The sequence below is a fragment of the Suricata suricatta genome, chromosome X, assembly GCF_006229205.1.
Source record: "Suricata suricatta isolate VVHF042 chromosome X, meerkat_22Aug2017_6uvM2_HiC, whole genome shotgun sequence".
NCBI lineage: Eukaryota > Metazoa > Chordata > Mammalia > Carnivora > Herpestidae > Suricata > Suricata suricatta.
In genome coordinates, this window is record NC_043717.1 from 12,003,501 (window position 1) to 12,023,797 (window position 20,297).

General features: G+C 44.1%; 2 protein-coding genes across 4 annotated transcripts in view; one reads left to right on the plus strand and one right to left on the minus strand.

The window, feature by feature from the left end:
- CTPS2 (CTP synthase 2) overlaps nucleotides 1-20,297 on the minus strand; it is a 94,735-nt gene that overhangs the window by 34,050 nt on the left and 40,388 nt on the right. The window lies entirely within an intron of this gene.
- S100G (S100 calcium binding protein G) lies at nucleotides 1,056-12,922 on the plus strand. Of its 2 annotated transcripts, XM_029930730.1 has the most exons (4): nucleotides 1,056-1,119; nucleotides 3,861-3,992; nucleotides 8,675-8,818; nucleotides 12,664-12,922. In XM_029930730.1, exons 3-4 carry the CDS (start codon nucleotides 8,684-8,686, stop codon nucleotides 12,766-12,768), a joined length of 240 nt encoding a protein of 79 aa, XP_029786590.1. In that variant the 5' UTR covers nucleotides 1,056-1,119; nucleotides 3,861-3,992; nucleotides 8,675-8,683; the 3' UTR covers nucleotides 12,769-12,922. The 2 variants fall into 2 exon arrangements, with proteins under 2 accessions (XP_029786590.1, XP_029786592.1); XM_029930732.1 differs by lacking the exons at nucleotides 1,056-1,119; nucleotides 3,861-3,992 and adding an exon at nucleotides 8,248-8,281.

The window sequence follows — 20,297 nt, forward strand, 5'->3', positions numbered from 1 at the left end:
CATGGCCTAGTCAGGACCCCCAGCCCTGCCTCCCCACCACCGCACTTCCCTCGTTCGCGGCTGTAGGGGGCTTTGCCTGTTAGGCTCTGCAGCCTCAGAGCTGGGGTGGCGCTGGTTTTCCCTACATTGCATTCCCAGCCTCTTGCATCTACGGAACTGGCGTGTGGCATACACTGAATCAATGCGTGCATGAATGAATGAATGAACTCAGACCAAATAATTTCACATTTATCTTTATGATTACTTCATAGAAATTCCAAATTTTTGTGAAAAGCCTATTCTTGTTAATCATCGCTCTGTTTTCTCAGTACTGTTCGCTATGATCTCATGGTTTTGTTTCATCTATTTTTTTTTAATGTTTTACTTATTTTTGAGACAGAGAGAGACAGAAAACATGAGCGGGGAGGGTCAGAGAGAGAGGGAGACACAGAATCAGAAGCAGGCTCCAGGCCCTGAGCTAGCTGTCAGCACAGAGCCTGACGCGGGGCTCGAACCCACGAACGTGAGATCTGACCTGAGCTGAAGCCGGAGGCTTAACCGTCTGAGCCCCCCAGGCCTCTCTCATCTATTGTTTTTCTAAGCTGTTAGAACAGACGACAGGTGGGCAAATTAACCTGTTCTGATGAAACTGCTCGTTTCTGTCTCACAAAACCTTCCTTTCAGTCCCCCCCACACACACATTAAATGTCATGTACTGCTCTATAGGAAGCCTGGGCAACTAGAATTTCCTGAAGTAAAACTTTTCCCAGAACTTGTATGATCTTATCAGCACTCCAGAACTTTCCAGGCCATCTGAACCCTGCGTCCCAAGTGCACTCCAAGAGTCACCGAGGTGAAGGGGTGGAGAAAAAAAAACTTGATTACTCCCCTCGTGGGATGGAGTGCTCAGTTCTGAAGTGCTCTTGACCTTGACACCTCTTTCCTATCTTCTCTGGCTGGCTAATTATGGCTAGATTAAGTATTACTGGAGTGAGGTGAGAGAGGGCATTAGGTTCTGGTTCTCAAAGCTGAGCTGTTTATAAACGCCCAGCCCCTTGTGTATTTTCTAGGAAAAGGCAGATAAGATTGCACTATCCACCACGGCCTCCATTTTCCCTGCAGTTCAAGACGTGAATCACGGTAAGAAGAGCCCAGCCATAAGCCGACCCCTGCCCCCGCAAACCCCCGGCTTCTTAGAGGTGTATTGTGGCTGTGCGATCCACCCTGACTTTCTGGGTTGGGTTCTTTGGCCCCGGAATAGTCTTTTTTTTTTCCCCCTAGTTTTATTTTTTTTATTTAATAGTTTATTGAGGAAGAGTCTTTTAATGTAGTTTGTGCAGTCATTGGCATGTTTGGTCTTCAGGAAATGTTCTGCTATGAACCACTGAGAAAAATCAAATGACCCATCTGAGAACAGGAAACCTGCCTTACTGCTTACTGGAGATGGCCTTGACAGACACAAGATCAGATCCTGTTTCCAAAAGAAAAATGCAGCGGGCACAGGGGCTGCCTAAGGGTGTTAAATACTCCTCCAACATAAAGGGAAGTCTGGAGATCTCTGACAGAGCAATATAAGAATATTATTTAAAAACATGGAGGTAGGGGCACCCGGGTAGCTCCGTCAGTAGAGCACATGACGCTTGATCTTGAGGTCTTGAGTTTGAGCCCCACATTGGGGGTAGTGTTCACTTAAATACATGCATACATAAAAATAATAAAAACATGGAGGTAAATATCAGGAGAAACAGCTGGAAGACTTGAGGGAGGCAGAGAGGGGGTGAGGATTACTGAGTATTTTCATTATAGGCCTTTTGGAACCAGCTGGCTTTTAAAATTTTGTACATAGTATTATTTTTAATGAAAATACAAATGGAAAGCCCAAACAGAGCAATATATCATTTAGACCTTCCACTAGGGTATTAGTTCACATTATCCCTGCTGTTTTTAGAAGCGGTAACTACAACCTTCTCCTGAAATGATAGCACGGGAAGAAATCCCAAGTTATAGCAGCCACAGTGACCCTCTGCTTAAAGCATGTGAGCACAGAAACCAGTGGAGAAGGCACAGAAAAAGTCAGAGAAAAGAGGAGGGAGCAGGCGGAAGTAGGTTTCCAATGCCTAATGATGCCCAGATCGGCAGTGAAAGGGGAAAAGCAGGGCAAGATCCGAGAGGGGAGTCACTGGTTGTGTCTGGGCTGGCTCAGGAGGCCACATCTGGGGATTCTCATCAGACGCTCAGTCTTCTGACGGAAGCCAGGCATGAGCCAGTGGAATCTAAACACCCCACGGGGAAGGTTGGGGAAGGTGGAGAAAACACTGCGGGTCTGGCCAAGCCGGGCCGACCAGCTGCCTTCAGCTACAGGCCCCTCCTCTGAGCTTGAAAGTTGGCAGCATGAGTGCCTCTCGGGTTATGAGCAGACTGATTCAGCAGCAAAATTCAGGAAAACGTCTGGGTGCCTGGTATTCCCTCCACAAAAAGCCCGAGAAACATCAGTTTCAAAACATCCTTTATCATGACTGGAGTAGTTTAAAAAAAAAAAAAAAAACCTCAAATATGCTTTAGTTTTAGTTCCATTTCCCAAATATCCTACATTTGGATCTAAGAGGAAAATGCCTCTTCCATTGCAAAGGGACTACCGTGGCCTGTTCTGATTTTGCTGGAATACTGGCTGTCTCTGATCCCTACGACAGATCTGTCCTTTCTTGGAACTGAGCCAGCCATATGACATAAGAAAAATAAAAAAGGATCAATAAGTAACGAATATTGGTGGTGATAAAGCGTTAGATGTAAAAGTACCACATAAGAATAAATACAGCACTGATTAACCTTTACCGAAGTTAATGCAGCCCACGGTAAAAGTGTAATGGGTTCAAGACAGGGTTCATGCGTCCCAAATGCCTTAACAACAGAGCCTAGAGAAGTTACGGTCTCTTATCAAAGATGAGATTCCAGCGTAGGAGGTAGCACACGCTGACTGACCCGACAGAGCCCTGGTTAGGTGGGCTTCTGTCATGTCCCTTGCCTTTGGGCGTTTGGTTTGGGGACACTGAAGGAGCCTATCCCCCAAGCCGGCAGTTTCCAGTCTCTTATGCAGCCCGCAGTGATTTTTCTCAGACTTTCTACTCTATTCCTCAAAATATTCTTTACAAGGATTTCCCCAACCTATTCCTTTCCTCCGGTCCATTAGGGTTTTTTTTTCTGATGACTCATGTTCAAGTTGTACACAAAGTACAAACCAACTGATGTTCAAGTATGAACTCATAGTGTTACACTGCTAGCTATAGTAGCCTCCATCACTGCAGATCAAATCTACACTCTTCTGCACGTGGCACTCCGGTCCCACCTCACGCGGGAACCCGGTCTGGCTAAGCTCTCCCAACGTGTCCTAACCTGTGGTTCCACCTTGGCCGGACAGGTGCGTTGCCGGTGGCTCCTCTGCCCCGCTCCCCACAACTGTCTACACCTATATGGTCTCTTCACTGTTTCCTAAAATGCCTTCTCCCGCCATTCCCTGCGAGCCCATGTTTTCAGGGCACACTGCAGTTCTCCTCACTGACCCATGATTAGCACCATGCTATTATGCTAACCCTACCAAATAAATAATCTGTGCGCTGTGCATTCATTTTGAAGCAGTCCTTGCGGTAGGGCCAAATAATGACCCTCCCCCAAAGATGTCCACGCCCTACTCCTTGGAATCTGTGAATATGTTCCCTTACGTGCCAAAAGAGACTTTGCAGACACGAGTATATTAAGGGTCTTGAGGTAGGAAGGCTATCCAGGATTATCGGTGGGAGGGTCCGAATCAGAGAAGGAGACAGATGACAGTGGTGGTCAGAGAGAAAGAGAGAGAGATTGAAGACCCTACATTGTCCGCTTTTCAGACGGAAGAAGGCACCATGAGAAGGCAACCTCTAGAAGCTGGAAAGGCAAAGAAGCAGATCCTCTCCTAGAGTTTCCAGAAGGAATGGGAGCCCTGCCTGCCTACCCACGTTATACTTCCGAGCTCCAGAAATGTAAGAAAAAAAAAAACTGTGGGGTTTTTTCTATTGCGTTGTTTTAAGCCACTAAATTCGCTGGAATTTGTTACAGAAGCCACAGGATACTAACACAGTCCTTGGTTGTAGACAACCTTAGCCTCCTCCATCATCTCCTTGACCTGCCTCCTCTCATGAGCTAAAGGGTGGGCTCATCAAGTGCGAGGAGCTTCTTCTCTGTCTCCAGCCGAGTCCAACACAGCGTCAGACTCCAACTGAGGGCTCCATAATTAAGTCTCCCTGGATTTCTATGGGAAATGAGCAGAGCAGACTAAAGGGCTGGTGGGCGGCCTAAGAGCAATGGAAGGGTCTCCATCCCAAGCTGCAGGCAGATGGTTCCAGCACAGGGGAGGGGAGGAGAAGTGCCCTGCTCTGAGGCTGGGCACTGCTGAGCCCAAGCACACCTGTTACCCAACACAGGACTGTTACGCGGCCCTGTCCGTCCCCCCAGCCTGCCTCATCACCGGCAGCAGGATGATGACATCCACAATGGTGAAGGCACAGAGCAGTCCAAGAAATACGTCTACATTTTCCAGTGCTTTCAACTCACTTTCCACCAGTAAAAGAAGGCCCGTGTTACTTTCATCAGAAAGAAAACATTCTTATAGCTTCAGGTGTGAACATAACACATAAGTCCTACCTCTGGGCCTCACACTAACATTGACCAGCTCTCCTCACTCAAGCCCTCTTCTGAGGGGGGAAGGCAGCATGGCCGCTGAGGGTACAGCCTTGACCTGGGCCAGAATCCCAGCTCTAGCACTGCCCAGTGCTGCGACCTTGAGCTGGTCCTTGAACATCTCTGTAGACTTCAGGTAACAGTGGTATCCGGTTCACTGGGCTGCTGTGAGGATTTATCAAGGTAAAGGGCCGGGGGTTGGCGGAGGCAGCACTCAGCGAAGGGAAGCAGCAGCCCTCACTAAGCGTGGACAATGGGATCAGGAGACCTCTGTGGCCTCAGCACAGGACCCAAACCAGCGGGACGCAGGGCCCAGGCAAAGACTGGAAATGGAAAAGAACGTGAACTCTGTGGCAGCGCACGGAGTAGGCTGGCGAGGCAAAGCTGTCCCACAGCTTTTAGGGATGGCTGTGCTTTGCTGGTCAGATTCCTTTCTAAACCTCAGGATCAGAGACAACACGAACTCAGGATAGCACTGCCTGCCCATTTGTTTTGCAGGTCCTCCTGCGGGACTCTCCTCCCAAAGGTGCTTTTTTTTTTTTAATATTTTTATTTATTTTTGAGAGAGAGAGAGACACCGTAAGCAGGGGAGGGTCAGAGAGAGGGGGAGACAAAGGATCTGAAGAAAGGCTCCAGGCTCTGAGCTAGCTGTGAGCACAGAGCCCGACGCGGGGCTCAAACCCACGAACCATGAGATCGTGACCTGAGCCGAAGTCAGACGTTTAACCGACTGAGCCACCCAGCCGTCCCCCAAAGGTGCTTTTTGAGGCGCCACCTGCTATGGAATTCGGGTCAAATAACACAGCTACGGATGCCCTTGGTACTGGGGCTTCTAAAATAAGTTACTTTTGGCGTCCCTAGGAAATACTTAAGTCTGTCCAAAGATCAAGCAATTGAATGGTGAGGTGATAACTAACCTTTGCCTCTCCATTTTTCCATTACCAATCTTGGTGCCTGTCATTTTTTCCCCTTCTCTGGTTTCAAAATGCACTCTTTTGAACACACCCTGTGTTTATCGCCTGTCTCCATGTATTCTTAGTTAATGTTTCATGAGAGTATCTAGTGGTGGATTTCGTGTTTCCCACTGCGGGTTTATCCTCACACTTGAGACCACAGATAAAGAGAAACAGAAGAGTGGCTCAGTCGGTTGAGTGTCCAGCTTCGCCTAGGCCATGATCTCGCAGTCTGTGAGTTCGAGCCCTGCACAGGCTCTGTGCTATCAGCTCAGAACCTGGAGCCTGCTTCGGATTCCGTGTCTCCCTTTCTCTCTGCCCCTCTCCCACTCATGCTAGGTCTGACTCAAAAATGAATAAACGTTAAAAAAAAGGTTTTAAAAAAAGAGAGAGAAACCTAAGAGATGAGAGATGGGCCTGGTAGAGGTGAGCAAGTGAAAATTTCAGACCCACGGGGTGTTTTTCAAGTTCTGTTAGTGTTTACTCCAAGCATAAATTCTGACAACAAACAGCATTGGGCCTCGTTATTTATTTTTTTAAAGATTTTCTTTTTAAGTAATCCCCACACCCAGTGTGGGGCTCAAACCCATAACCCTGAGATGAAGAGTTGTATGCTCTACCAACTGAACCGCCAGGCACCCCTGGTAATCAGAGGTCCTCCCTTGAAACTCTAGATGCGTAGCCTGCAGGACTGCTAACCAAAAACTGTTCCAAATGTTTCTCTTAGGGTTCATTTCATACACACACACACACACACACACATGCACACACCCCATATATACAATATATGCCATGTATCATATATAACATATACCTGTCATATGATATGCAGTTATTAAAATTATATACTTATATAGTCATTAAAATAATTTTTTTGGGTATAGACTCAAGAAATATAACAACCGCCATGTTGATTTTAGCTCACAGGTGGTAATTTAAGAGAACAGATGATTTAAGATGCTATTTCCACATTTGGAGAAATTTGAATTTGGCCCACGATAATGGCATTGTGATTGTGAAGAATGTCCTTGTCCTTACGAGACAAGATTGCTGGAGTATTTATTTAGAGGGGAAATCGGTCTGCAACTGATTCTCAAATGAATCTGGGCAAAAGGTAGGCAGGTGTTCACTGACCATTCTTGCAACCTTTCTGTAGATTTGAAAATTTTTTAAGGTGTTGGAAGAAAAAGATCTTTTTTTTGCTGTGATTATTCAACAAAAGCTGACTTCCTCCCAAGGAAAACAGAGCATAAGCATAAAAACACCAGAAATGCTCTAAAATCTTCATTAAAATGCATTGCCAAAACCAGAATATTTTTGCATAAAATCTTACAACAACCAAAACCAAAATGCTTATCCTTACTCCAGGAAGTGAGTTCATATATAGTCAATACCGGTGAGTACCAAAGTCAAAGAATCTGTAATAAAAGCAAGAATAACATATGCAAGGACAGTGAAGGCACAGGGAATGATAAATGCTCAGGACTGGTGAGAAGTTCTTTAAGAAACTGTAAAATTTCACATTTGTTCTCCAAGGTAAATAAGGCCCTAGACGTTTAGAACTGAAAAGTGTCAGAGAAAAAATATAGTCCAGTGGCTCAATGCTCAATTTATACATGATATAATGAAGGGTCAGAGAAAATGATACACTTAAAGTCAATCTGGAACCCTGTGTGGTGAGTTACAATCAGTATTAGATTAATGCCCTTTGGAAACGTCCTTGTTCTTTCATAGAACTCGTTCCAGTAGAAATAAATTTAGTCTCCAATTTTAAATCCTGGCAGTTCCACAAGTTTGAAGTATTTCCAACTGAATAAAAGTAAGGCAAGTATTTTCACAAGTTTTCAGAATGATTAACAAAATATATTGGGGGAAAAGGAGTTATACACCTGAAACTAACGTAAAATTGCATGTCAACTATGCTTCAATTAAAATAAAAACCTTTATATCTGGTAAGGAAAGGGGTAATGGGGAGGGTAGGGAAGCAGACTCGGGAGCAACAAATAACGGAAGAGTTGAAAAATGACCACGCTACTTGGTAAGCTTGCTTTGCCAAATAAAACCACAAATTACCTACTTCTCAGTGATACTTCTGTCCTTTCATTCATTCAGTTGTTCAAATATTTAAGCACCTAATCTGTAGGAAACATCACAGGGACTTCAACAGCAAAACTGCGATTTCTTAGACTATATAGTATTGACCACCCGGGATAGCACTTTTGTCTAGATATGAAGAAAGTTTATTTTTTCGAGCCTAAATATGCAACCAGATTGGAAAAATATACAACCCTGCCTAGTTAAGCTTTCCGAAATGTGAACACTCAGCAAATACAGTAATGCCATATTGGATGGAAAATACAATGTAAGGGAGGGGGGACCCAAGTTTACTCTTGGGACTCTGAACCATTAAGCAACTGTTGAGGTGGCCATTTATTGGATCTTGCCCTTAATTATGAGGTTCATGCAGTCTTAAGCTTGGGTTTCAAAAACCATTAATAATTACCCTCAAATGGCAAGCAAAAGGAAAATTTCATAATCAGGGTGGTGTGTCTGTAAAGACTATAAAAGTCACGATCCTCCTGTTCAACTCTTCACACTCCTATTGGATCCTTCTCGCTGGCTTGCTGCTGGGCAACCAGGTAAGTGTGATTATAGTACTTCCTGGAGCTCTTTCTGCTGCTTTTCAGATGGTGCCAAAGATACTGGCGAGGAGAGAAAGCAGGTCTCTGCCATCTAAAGACATTACCAGTAACTTAGAGGCTGAAAGCCATGGTCAGGTTTCCTCGAGACTGTAGCCTTCGGAACATAGACCAACACATAAAATGTGGAGAATGTCACAATGACTAATAAAAGTGTGTGGCTCTGGGGACTATCTCCTAACAGATGTACTCTAAGAATAGACATTGAACATACTAAGATGATTATTTTTACTACACCAAGGAAAGAGCCCGAAGGCACTAAAGTGCTGGCAATCATCGGTATAAAACTCCATCCCGGCTTTCTGGTGAGCTCATTCCTTTCCTGATTTACAGGACACCAAAATGAGTGTAAAAAAGTCTCCTGAAGAACTGAAGAGCATTTTTGCAAAGTACGCAGCCAAAGAAGGTGATCCAGACCAGCTGTCGAAGGAGGAGCTGAAGCTATTGATTCAGACTGAATTTCCCAGTTTACTGAAAGTGAGTGCACAACCACAGAGCCCACAGAAATGGGGGGGGGGGGGACGGACTCTGATGGTGACAAGGAAGGACAGGAGGGAGAGGCTGAGAAGTGCAATACCCACCCCAGCTAGGTCTAGGGCGGAGCACATGGAAGCCAAGGTAAAGTTACACCTAGAGGACCCACAGGTCACCAAGCAAACACACAAAGCCTTCAGCCTGGACTCAGCACCTCCGTGCAGGTGCCAGGCTTTAGGAAAACAAAGAGGTCTGCAAAAACAGTATTAGTTGGCCTTGGACGTGCTTCATTGTTATAGGTAGGATCTGTCAAGAAGACCAACGCTGACTCTGCAATCTGCAAAGAAAACCCATTTTGTGATGACAAATTGCCATCTGGTGACACCCATTTATATTTGAAAAGCATTTAAATGTGTTAATTTGCGTTAAGCACCTAAATCTGTGTTAATGAGGCCGCCACGCTCTACTAAACAACTTCCAGGAAGGGATTCAATCTCTTTAGCCCTATGGTTTCTTGTCAAAACCGTCCCAGAGTTGTCAAAATCAAAGTGCATCTTGGAGCAATAAAGAAGAGAGGCAGGCTGATTCTCCATGCTCCAGAATACTTTCCTTCGCAACTAAAGGGGATGCTCAAAATGGAAGCGACTGCACAACTCTTTCATCCGGCTTGGTTACTATTTAGCTGTTACTTCAGAAGAAAGCATTTGCTTCCCAGATTTTAACCAGAAACATCTCTTCTGGCAGTATGAGGGTGAGAAGGTTCTCATTGCCGTTGCTGAGGGTTCTGTGTTTAGCACTAAAGAGTGGCTGAACTCAATGACCTTATCATCCAATCTCGCCTCGTTTTCTAACAGTTAAAATATAAAATAACTACTAGAAACAGTTAAAGGTGCTAGCAGAAAAGATCTTTGTAAACTTTCTCTTTTTTTATTTTATTTATTTTTAAGTAGGCTCTAAGCCCAATGCAGGGCTTGAACTCACAACCCTGAGATTCAGAGTCAGATGCTCTACTAAGTCAGCTGGATGCCCCAGAAAAAGAGACTTGCTAATTAAAAATTAAAACAAAGTTCTTTGAGAAAGATTAAATTTTTCTAATGATGTTTATGTATTTTTGAGAGAGAAAGAGACCGGGCATGAGTGGGGGAGGGCCAGAGAGAGAGGGAGACAGAATTCGAAGCAGGCTCCAGGCTCTGAGCTGTCAGCATAGAGCACAATGTGGGGCTCGAACCCACAAACTGCGAGATCATGAACCGGGAGATCATAACCTGAGCTGAAGGCAGACACTCAACTGACTGAGCCACACGGGTGCCCCGAGAAAGATTAAATTCTAAAAAACACCTGAAGTTTTTCCAAAAGGAAAAATTATAATAGGAAGGAATAATAATAAAAGAAAGAAAAATAATAATCAGACAGGAAAGCCTAGGCAACCTGCTCAAACAAGTTGTTCTAAAAGTTAAGACTACGAAGGGAGGCGCCTGGGCGGCTCAGTTGGTTGAGCATCCACCTTGAGTTCAGGTCATGATTCTCCCAGTTTATGAGTTCAAGCCCTGTGTCAGGCTCTCTGCTGTCAGCACAGAGACTGCTCTGGATTCTCTGTCTGCCCCCCCCCCCACCACCTTCTCTCTCTGCCTCTGCCCCACTTAACTCTCTCCCTCAAAAATGAATAAACATTTATTTAGAAAAAGTAAAAGGTAAGACCAGGAAATTTTTCTATATTTTCCTTTGGTTTATGTATTTACTACAAAAAGCACAGATGACTTATAATTTGGATAAAGGTAGGAAAAAGACTAACAATAAGTTTTGAAAAATCTACTTACCAAGTCGTGTACCTGATTATATTTTCATAACAATTACTAAGGTTTTCCAAGCCATAGTTTTTCCATCATCACCTTGTATGGGTTAGAATCTAGTAAATGCTTCAGGGAAAGTGTTTGGTATTTATACAACAAATGCTGAGTAACTAACTTAGTTTAGTCTTCTGATCACAGCAACGTACAAAATTTCTTTATAGGAATCTTAGGGGTTAAAACATAGCTTGATGTGGAGACCTGTTGTACAACAATGTCAACATACCTAACGATACAGAACTGTTCACTTAAAAATGGTTAAAACGGTAAATGTTATATGTTTTTTACCACAATTTAAAAAAAACTGGGGGGGGGCGGTCCTGGTGGCTGAGTCAGTTAAGTGTCTGACTTCGGCTCAGGTCATGATCTCAGTTTGTGGGTTCGAGCCCCATGTCAGGCCCTGTGCTGACAGCTCAGAGCCAGGAACCTGCTTTAGATTCTGTGTCTCTCTCTCTTGCTCTCTCTGCCCTTCTCCTGCTCACACTCTGTCTGTGTCTCTCTCTGCCCTCTCCTGCTCACATTCTTTCTCTCTCTGAAAAATAAATAAACATTTAAAAAACATTAAAAAAAAAAAGATACTACAGAGTCAGTAGTCAAAAGGGAGTCAAGCTTAACATGATCTCTTGTAACATTTCAAGTAGTGGTTCTCCAAACGTGATCGGACCTGGACCAGCAACATCAATATCCCCTGGGAGCCTCTTGGAAACACAGATTCTCAGGCCCCACCCCAGGCCTAGTGACTCAGAAATTCTGGGAGTGGGAACCGCTCCATCTGTATTTACTAAGGTCAGCAAGCCCATCTGGTGACTCTGATGCACACCAAAGTCCAAGAACCGCTGATCCAGTCATCCTGCCCAGCGCAGAGGTGCGCCGCAGCCCAGGGGGTTGGGAAAAACTGGTGTGGTGCCTAGTTAAGGGGTTAAGCTCTAGGGTCAATGTTTGAGCCACCAGCCCTCTCTCTATTTACCAGCTGTGGACTAAGTTAGCAGCGGTCTCAGCGCCTCAGTTTCCTCATCTGTCAAGGGGACCTCCCCACGGGGCAGTTGGGGAGCACTGCACAAGCTACAGAAAGCTCTGGCACAGTGCTGCCCCACGTTATATGCTGGCCCAGCTTTGGAGCCAGACACAGAACTAGCAGAGGCATAAGGAAAAATAGTCACACAGAAAACCAATTACAGTTGATCCTTGTACAACATGGGTTTAAACTGCAAGGGTCCTCTTATACACGGATTTTTTACAGTGCAGTCCAATAAATGTATTTTCCCTCCTTTATGACTTCCTTAATAACACTTTTCTCTAGCTTACTTTATTGTAAGATACAGTATTTAATACATGTAACATACAAAATATGTGTTAATCAACTGTATATGTTATCAGTAAGGCTTCCGCCCACAGTAGGCTGTGTAATTCAGTCTTGTGAAGAGGCAAAAGCTAATCCTCAGATTTTTGACTGTGTGTGGGGAGGGGGGTGGTTGGTGCTCCAACCTTTGCAGTGTTCAAGGGTCAACTGTATATTAAAATACACATTATCAGAGCACCTGGGTGGCTCAATCGGTTAGGCATCCGACCTCGGCTCAGGTCATGATCTCACGGTTCGTGGGTTCAGGCCCTGCATTGGGCTCTGTGCTGGCAGCTCAGAGCCTAGAGTCTGCCTTCAGATTCTGTGTCTCCCTCTCTCTCTGACCCTCCCCTGCTCACTCAGTCTCTCTCTATCTCTCAAAAATGTTAAAAAAAAAACCCTTAAAAATAAAATACACATTATCAATATTAAAATAATAAATGTGATATAGGGGGAACAAAAAGAGAGTCAGTCCAGTGGCAGGGAGCGTTCCTGCAGCTAAAGTTGGTGTTTCCATCTCCAACCATCAGTAGCACATCATTGAAACTTTAGCTGCCTTTGTGGAACACAGACCCAGTGCCTCTAATTTCGGGGAAATGTGTAGTGGCAACTGATTCATGTTCTCTCCTGTCTCCTATCCCATCCTTCCTGTCTAAAACCAGGGCCCCAGCACCCTAGACGACCTCTTTCAAGAACTGGACAAGAATGGAGATGGAGAAGTTAGTTTCGAAGAATTCCAGGTGTTTGTCAAGAAGATATCCCAGTGAAGGAAAAACAGCAAAACAACGTATCATTCCAAAAGAAGAGTGCCTGGGATGTGGCCCTATTCTATACGGAATCAAGAATGTCTCTGGTTAATTCTTTGCCATTTTAATGATCTGGCTGTGAAGGCCAATTACTGTTAATAAAGAAATTCTTGGACATGTCTCTCCTTGTCAGGTACTGACCCCCATGGCTTAATAGATGTGAAAGAAACCTTAGCCTAATGCATCAAATTATATAGATTTTTATTTTTAAAGGTTGAGAATAGTTCCATGATCTTGACGAAGACTACAAAGATGGCGTCAGAGGCTTGGAAAGAACTCGGACAAGCCAAGCCAGAGCCCTCACTCCAGTCTTCCACCAGAACAACCCTATTCCTGCTCCCCCTCCCCGACCACTCAGGGCTCACATCATTTCTGACTTCAGCCCCTATTTCACTCCAGTCAATAGCTAGTGAGGAGCAGCCTTCAAAAAACAGATACGCATCTTAAAGTCACCTCTAGCACTTGCTATCTTTTTTTTAATCAATGACCCTCTCAGGGACTCGAAGGATTACAGGACCAAGAGTCAGTTCTGCGCCATCACCGAGGGGGTGGCCTTGGTTCTGGTAGGTAATGTGTAAAATAAAAGGGACAGGAAGACAGAGGGCCCTCCCAGCTCTGGCATCCCATGCTGCCGGGACTCTGAGGATCTAAGAAACAGGTACCCTTCAAGTTCCATGTGGGGGAAGGTGGGAGGTGGGGGAGAGTGTTGGAGGGGAATTGAACCAAAGAAAAGAAAAAGGACTTCTAACCCTACTGCCAAGAAACAAGGCAGATTTTTATACACAGTGGGAAATGTTTGTTTAAGTACAATTTGTATCATTCTAATTCAATACAAGAGCATTCTCACTGCATCAAAAGCCTTACAAATGTCTAATGACTAATTATATTCCACGGCAGGGATACCCCATAATAGTCTTACCTATTTCCCCATTGAGGGACACTTTGACTGTTGTCATTTCTGATTCTTCTAAACAATGCTATACTAATGAGTAATTGTTCATACCTCTGTCAACACACCATATTTCTTTCCTAAGGAGAATTTCTGGGAAGTAAATGTCTGAGTCAGGGGGTATGAAGGTTTTTATGGTTTGTGAATTAGACCACCTAATTGATTTTCCAAAAGCTTGTATTGATTCAAAAATCTACAAACAGGTAGGAGAACGCCAGCTTCACTCTCCAGACAGCATTAGTTGGTCTCATTTTAACAACCTCATTAGTCACCATAGTGCACATCTTTTACTCATTTCTTTGCATAGGGATCCCCATTGACTTCACTGCCAGATATTGGTTTGTAAAAGATCATCTTTCTCTTGTTTAAGAAGTCCCCTTCTCAGGACGTTGGTTAAGCATCTGATTCTTGATCTCGGCTCAGCTCTTGATCTCAGGGTTTTGAGTTCAAGCCCTACATTGGGCTCTGTGCTAGGCATGAAGCTTACTTAAAAAAAAAAGTCCCCTTCTCTTCCTAGTTTGTTAAGAGATTGTGAGCAGGAGCGTTTGGAATCTGTAGACTGCAAGACGGTTCTCTCCTTTGATCAATATAACGCATTAATCAGTTCAATCCTCAGCTTAAACATGCTGACCAGTCATGATCAATTATTCTTTAATACTGTTAAATTGGGCACTCTCATATTTTATTTCAGATTTTCACATCTCTATTAATAACCAGCATTAGTCTATCATTCAGGGTTTTATTTTATGTTACAGGTGCTTTATTGACTTCTAATATCAAGGTCATGCCAGCTTCCCATTTTAGCCTGAGTTCTGGCTGTCTCTCCATCTGTCCCTCGCAGAATAAACGTATGTTACCTCCTTCAACTCCAACATATGTAAAGCAACTATTATGAACAGGGCGTTACACAAGATGCCATTAAGAGATATAAACTTCTAGCCCTCTGAGATCCTAAGTCAGTAAGTCTGGGATCAGGTCGGGGAAAAGCGTAATCAAGAACAACTGGGATTTGCAGGAAGAGTTCTGAGGGGAAGCTGCAGCGAAGAGGCAGCACTGGGCTATCAAAGAGAGAGGACACCCCAAGTAAACACATCATGTGCAAGTTCAAGGCAGTTCAGAAACACACACACTACACTTTGGATGGAAAGCCAGCTACGAAGAATTAGAGGGCACGTGGGCTTGAGAGCCGTTGCTTGCCATGATAAACCAAGGTCAGACAGGGAGAGGAAGGGTGTAGGAGGCACAGTGATGTGAATGTGCTCTAGGAAGATGAGGTGGCAGCAACAAGGAGACTGCAAGGGGTGGGGGGTGTCAGAAGGAGGCTGGGGCGGGGCAGGAGGCCTCCAGGGCAGGTGGGGCAAGCAGGGAAGGCCTCCTAGTGGCAATGCACAGGAAAGGCACGGTAGAGATACCTTCTCTACCTGGCTAAGATTTACTGACTTGGACAAATTATTGTCTGACAGCCTTCAAGAAGGGTGAAAAAGCATGAGGCATTGTATGCTGCATGGGTGTACATGCCTATTTCATTGGCTTCCTTGGCCCGGTCTCCAAGAGTGAGCTCATTGTCCACATCTAAGAGGATTCGCCTGATTTTTCTCTTGAATCAACAGTACCAGCTTCTTGTCAACCACAAAACGTCAATCCTCACTAGACTGTAGTCTCCACCAGGACAAGGATTTTTACCTGTTCTTTCACTGAGGTATCCCCAAGTTGCGCTCAGAGCCTGGCACGTGGGACAGGTTTGATAGCTATTTGCTGAATGAATGATTTTTGAGTATCTAGTCACTAAATCTCGTTGATTCATTCCATAAAGCTGCTCTGCCAGCCAGACCTTTCTACTCCTTTCTACTCCTGCTCCAACCCAGCTCCTTAGATCGCAGACTAAGGCTGCCTTAATACTCAACCAGCTGTGTCTGGAGTCTTCTCTCCCCACCTTCCCCCTCTATCTCGTGCCTGTTGAACCTTCCTCAAGCACTCACTCTACTGGAAAGCCTATTGCCTTCAGGAATAATTTTGACACGGACACTCAAGGACCCCCACAAATCCACAGCAATCTCCCCTATTTCCCACCACTTCCCTACAGGAGCCATATGCTTCAGCCAAGGCACTTGGTATTTTATGAGCAAATTTGGACATTCCGGCCTAGCCTAACCCTCCCTTCCTCTCGATGAAGTCTCCAAGCCTTTGACAACCTTCTCCTCTTACAATAACCCACAGTATTTCCTGCTAACTCTGAAGTCTTAAGTATCTACGGTCTACCTGTGTCTTGCAATACATGTGAGGACAGCTAGATCACATGGCCATGGACATAGAAATCAAAGTTCAATAAAGTTTAAGGTTCCGTTCCTTGGCCACACTAGCAACATTTCAAGGGCTCCCCAGCCCCATGTGGCTAGTGGCCATCTATCATATTGGATGGCACAAACCCAGAGCACTCTATCATGGCAGAAAGTTCCAGTCGACAGCACTGCTAGCACGCGTGGGCCTAACGCACGCACTGCCCATATGTTTGGTTATGTCTGAAAGCCGTAAGCTTGTAATACACTATGTCTGGGACAGCGCTTCAGTGGACAAGCTCCAAATGTACAGCGATTTTTTTCTTTTTCATAATCTCTTTCCACCAGCATCGTTATTTCTACTGCAGAAAAATCTTTTAAGTGGTTGAAATGCCTATTCCTAAAGCATTTCCCATTGAGCTCAAGGTACAAAAGCTTTCAAATACATTAGCTTTAAAGTACTCATTTAGCCATTTATTGTGAAAATTATAGACTAACCTGGTGATTCGCAAATGGAGGCTCGTTCTGAGCACTGCACTGTCTCCTTTCAAGAAATAGGCCTGATTAAGGGGGAGGGTTGGGTGGATAAGATGCCCATGCCATTAGACGGCAGCCATCATGCCTAGAAGACTTTTCATTCCACACAGAAAGCAGTTACTATGGCTAACAGCCTCATATCAACTCTGAACCTAACTGTCCCCACAGAGACAGGATTAAATGACTATTCGGCTACCAGACTGGTCCATAAATGGCTATTTTACCCACAGTATATAGCTGCCTTCTTTTTTTTTTATTTTTTAAATGTTTTTTATTTATTTTTGAGAGACAGAGAGAGACAGCACAAGCAGGGGAGGGTCAGAGAGAGAGGGAGACACAGAATCCGAAGCAGGCTCCAGGCTCTGAGCTGTCAGCACAGAACCCAATGCAGGGCTCAAACCCATGAACCATGAGATCATGACCTGAGCTGAAGCCAGACACTTAATCGACTGAGCCACCAGGTGCCCCTATAGCTGCCTTCTTAATAGCTCCTTTGATGGCCAAGAAAAGTTCTTTAGCCCAAACTAAGCTCCAAATGACTTCGCTAAGACCATTTTGTTAACGGGGAGATACTCACTCAATGTTCTAAAGGCCGAACAGTCTTCGAAGTAATAAAAAGTGGCCTGAAAGGTTACTCTCAGTGGCTGTCTGAGTTTTTTTTTTTTAATATTTCTTATTTGCTTTCCATATAAAATTGTTGAAAATAATATGGAAGAAAAAATATTTCAAACAGGGCTTCATCTAGAGGTAGGAAATGTTATGCATTAATTATGCTTAACATACAACACAAATGACCCTGCACCAGAATCGACTTTTAATTAACTGTAACTATTCCGCAAATCCACGGTGTCTGATGTGAAATTAATTTCGACTTTGAAAATCCCTAGATCAATAAAGGGTAAATGAAGTCATATACATGATAACTAAACTTGAAATACTATCAAACCTCACAATCGCAAACGTCTATTTGCATCTGTTTAAAATGCTTCAAATTTTTCACAGACCTAAATATTGGAATGAAATCATTCTTCCTATATATGTTTCAAAAACATATTATATTCTAAATATAAAAGTACACAATGCTGGGAACTGGAGAGATCCGAATCCAAATTCAAGGTCAAGGGTGTCAGCAAGCAGCCAAGTGATTGCTATAGAGTCAGAATGCAAGTCACTTCCAGCTGTGGTTGTGGTAAGCCTTTTCTAGAAAGCATATAAACCTACTTTGAAGCAAAGTCAAAAAACTCAGACTTGCTATAGAACCCTAAATATTCTGCAAATTCCCGGAGCCTTCTATTTCATCTTGTGGATTAAGCAGAGAAATGACACAATAAAATAAATTTTATTCACTCTCTCCTGGTACTCTCAGAGACTACCTTCACTCTTAGAAAAAAATGTACTTCTCCTTTTATGTGTGTAAGAGATTCTTCCTCTTAAATATCTCTCCTGGATGCCAGTGTCTCTACTAAGGTAAGAGACATTTACATGCATAAGTGACATCGCCATGTGTAAGGGTGCCTTCCACACCGCATCAGGAAGAGGCCGACTAAATCTCTAGAAACTCATATGAATGGAGAAAGCATGGATTTAAATCTGCATAACAATATTACTCCTGTTTACTGTGTTTTTCTGGGTAACCCCCCCTCCTCCATTGCGGGCTACCCACTCCCAACATCTGCCTTTAGCTGGAGATGATATTCAAAGTGATGGCTTGGGCCATTTGGGGAAGTGACTCAGTTTTCCCAGGTCTCTCCCAAGTATGCAGGAAGTGTACATGTTATGAAGCTTTCTTTGTTTTTGTCTTGTTAACCTTTCATTACAGGGAGGCCTCAGCCAAGAACCTAGAAGGGAGGAGTAAAAAATTATTTTTCCTCCTCCACACCTATGAAACAGATTTTAGCAGCAAATATACCCCAAAGGGGCTCCTGGTTTCCAAATTATTTACTTTTTCAGCCAGAAGGTCCAGAATGACCATTACCCACTGTAAGTCATTGTTATTTGCTCAAGTTTAAGTGATTTCCCCAGGCTTCCTGGTGTCTGCTGCCTGGTGATTCTATTACCTTAGCCTTTTCCTTTAATAGGACTTCTCGCCATCATCACAAATGCGGGCTCTTAAGGCTATTTTTCTCCAACAAACTGATTGCAGGCCATAAAGATGTTCAGTAGCAATTAGGTTTTATTGTTCCCATCTCACTTATGAGTATAGAAGCTATCAAAATGCAAAATGCACAGATCCCAGACTTAGTAATTCCCCTTCTAGGAACTCATCCCACACGTGGTGCAAGGACATATGTACATGGACACTAATTTGCAACATGATTTAAAGTAGCAAAATAATGGACACAACCTAAGTATTCACCAATAAGAGACTGGTTAAATGAATGACGCATATGGCAGGGCAAGCGTGTGCAAGGTCTAGGTGCGCTGATGTGAGCCATCAGTACAAAAAGCAAACAGGTACAGGAACTCAAGCATCTCAGCCAATGGACTTGTTAAAAAGGAAGCACATATCCATATACGTGTGTGGATGGATGGGGGTATGCACTCACTCTCTCACACACACACACATACACACACACATGCGCACGTGCACGCGCGCACACACACAGTGCAAAGAATAGTTGACAAAGAATTAACCTTGCCAAAGCTATGTAATAGTGGCACCTACTGGTAAGATCACTTCCTGTCCCAAAGTATTACCTTAGGAAAGAAAATCCATGATTTGCCTGCACAGCCATTGCAGCCATTAGTCAGGAAATATGTTTATAATAAAGCTTCATAAGAAACTCTTCGCTAGTCTTAGGTCTTCTGAGCATAAGACTTAAAAGTACCATCTGGCTGGGAAGCTATGGTTCATTATGGTCTGAATTGCAAGCTATAAAAAGGAGTGAAGAATATCTCTGTATCCTTCTGTGGAGTGATCTCCAGCATACAGCATTCAGGGAAAAAAGCAAGATAGAAAAAATTGGGCAGAGTATGCTACCATTGATCCAAGATGGAGAGGGGGTTACAAGTAGACATACAGGTTTACTTGTATTTTTTAAATGGAAAGACAACATGCTTAAAAGAAGACTTAATGACTACCATAAAGGAAGGGAAGGAATGGGATGAAGGAAAGAGAACAGAAGTGGATTTCTCAAAATCAGTGGTTCTCAACGGGGGCTATTTGGTCTGTACCCCAGGGGAGGTTGGGCAAGGTCTGGAGGAATTTTAAGCATCACAATTGGGGGTTGGGAGGAGTTTAGTAGTGATGTCTAGTGGGTGGAGGCCCCGGATGTACTGCAGTGCAAAGCACTGCACCCCCCTGCCCCACCCTCTCCCCCGCCACAGCAAAGAATAATCCAGCCCCAAATGTCAATAGTGCAAATTATATAGCTAATAAGGTGTCGGGCCGCCAAGTTTTCTGTCTGCCTCAGGCAAGGATTATCACTCCGTTGAGTGAGCCAGTAAACAAGATTTGCATCTGGAGGCTGGAGATTGCCATTTCCTGGACAAAATAACTTTGGCGACTGTCTTGCTGAGCTAGACGTGTGTGGCCAAGGCACACAAAAGATCAAAACCGTATTCAGTGTTAGTTCTCCATCCCCCAAGATTGCTGAGGCAAAGTCGGGGCGCTTCTTTGATATGCATTCGACTCTGTAGCCTGCCTAGGTCAGCTTGCCTTGTTTTCCCCCCTGAAGACTATATAAAGAACAGTTCTTTGAATAAACGCTCTCTTTCGCCTGATCGGA

What these genes read in the sequence shown, in the direction of transcription:
- S100G (XM_029930730.1), top strand. Translation starts at nt 8,684, where the DNA reads ATGAGTGTAAAAAAGTCTCCTGAAGAACTGAAGAGCATTTTTGCAAAG. An exon ending in AATTTCCCAGTTTACTGAAA is followed by an intron (nt 8,819 to 12,663) that starts GTGAGTGCACAA and finishes GTCTAAAACCAG; the next exon opens with GGCCCCAGCACCCTAGACGA.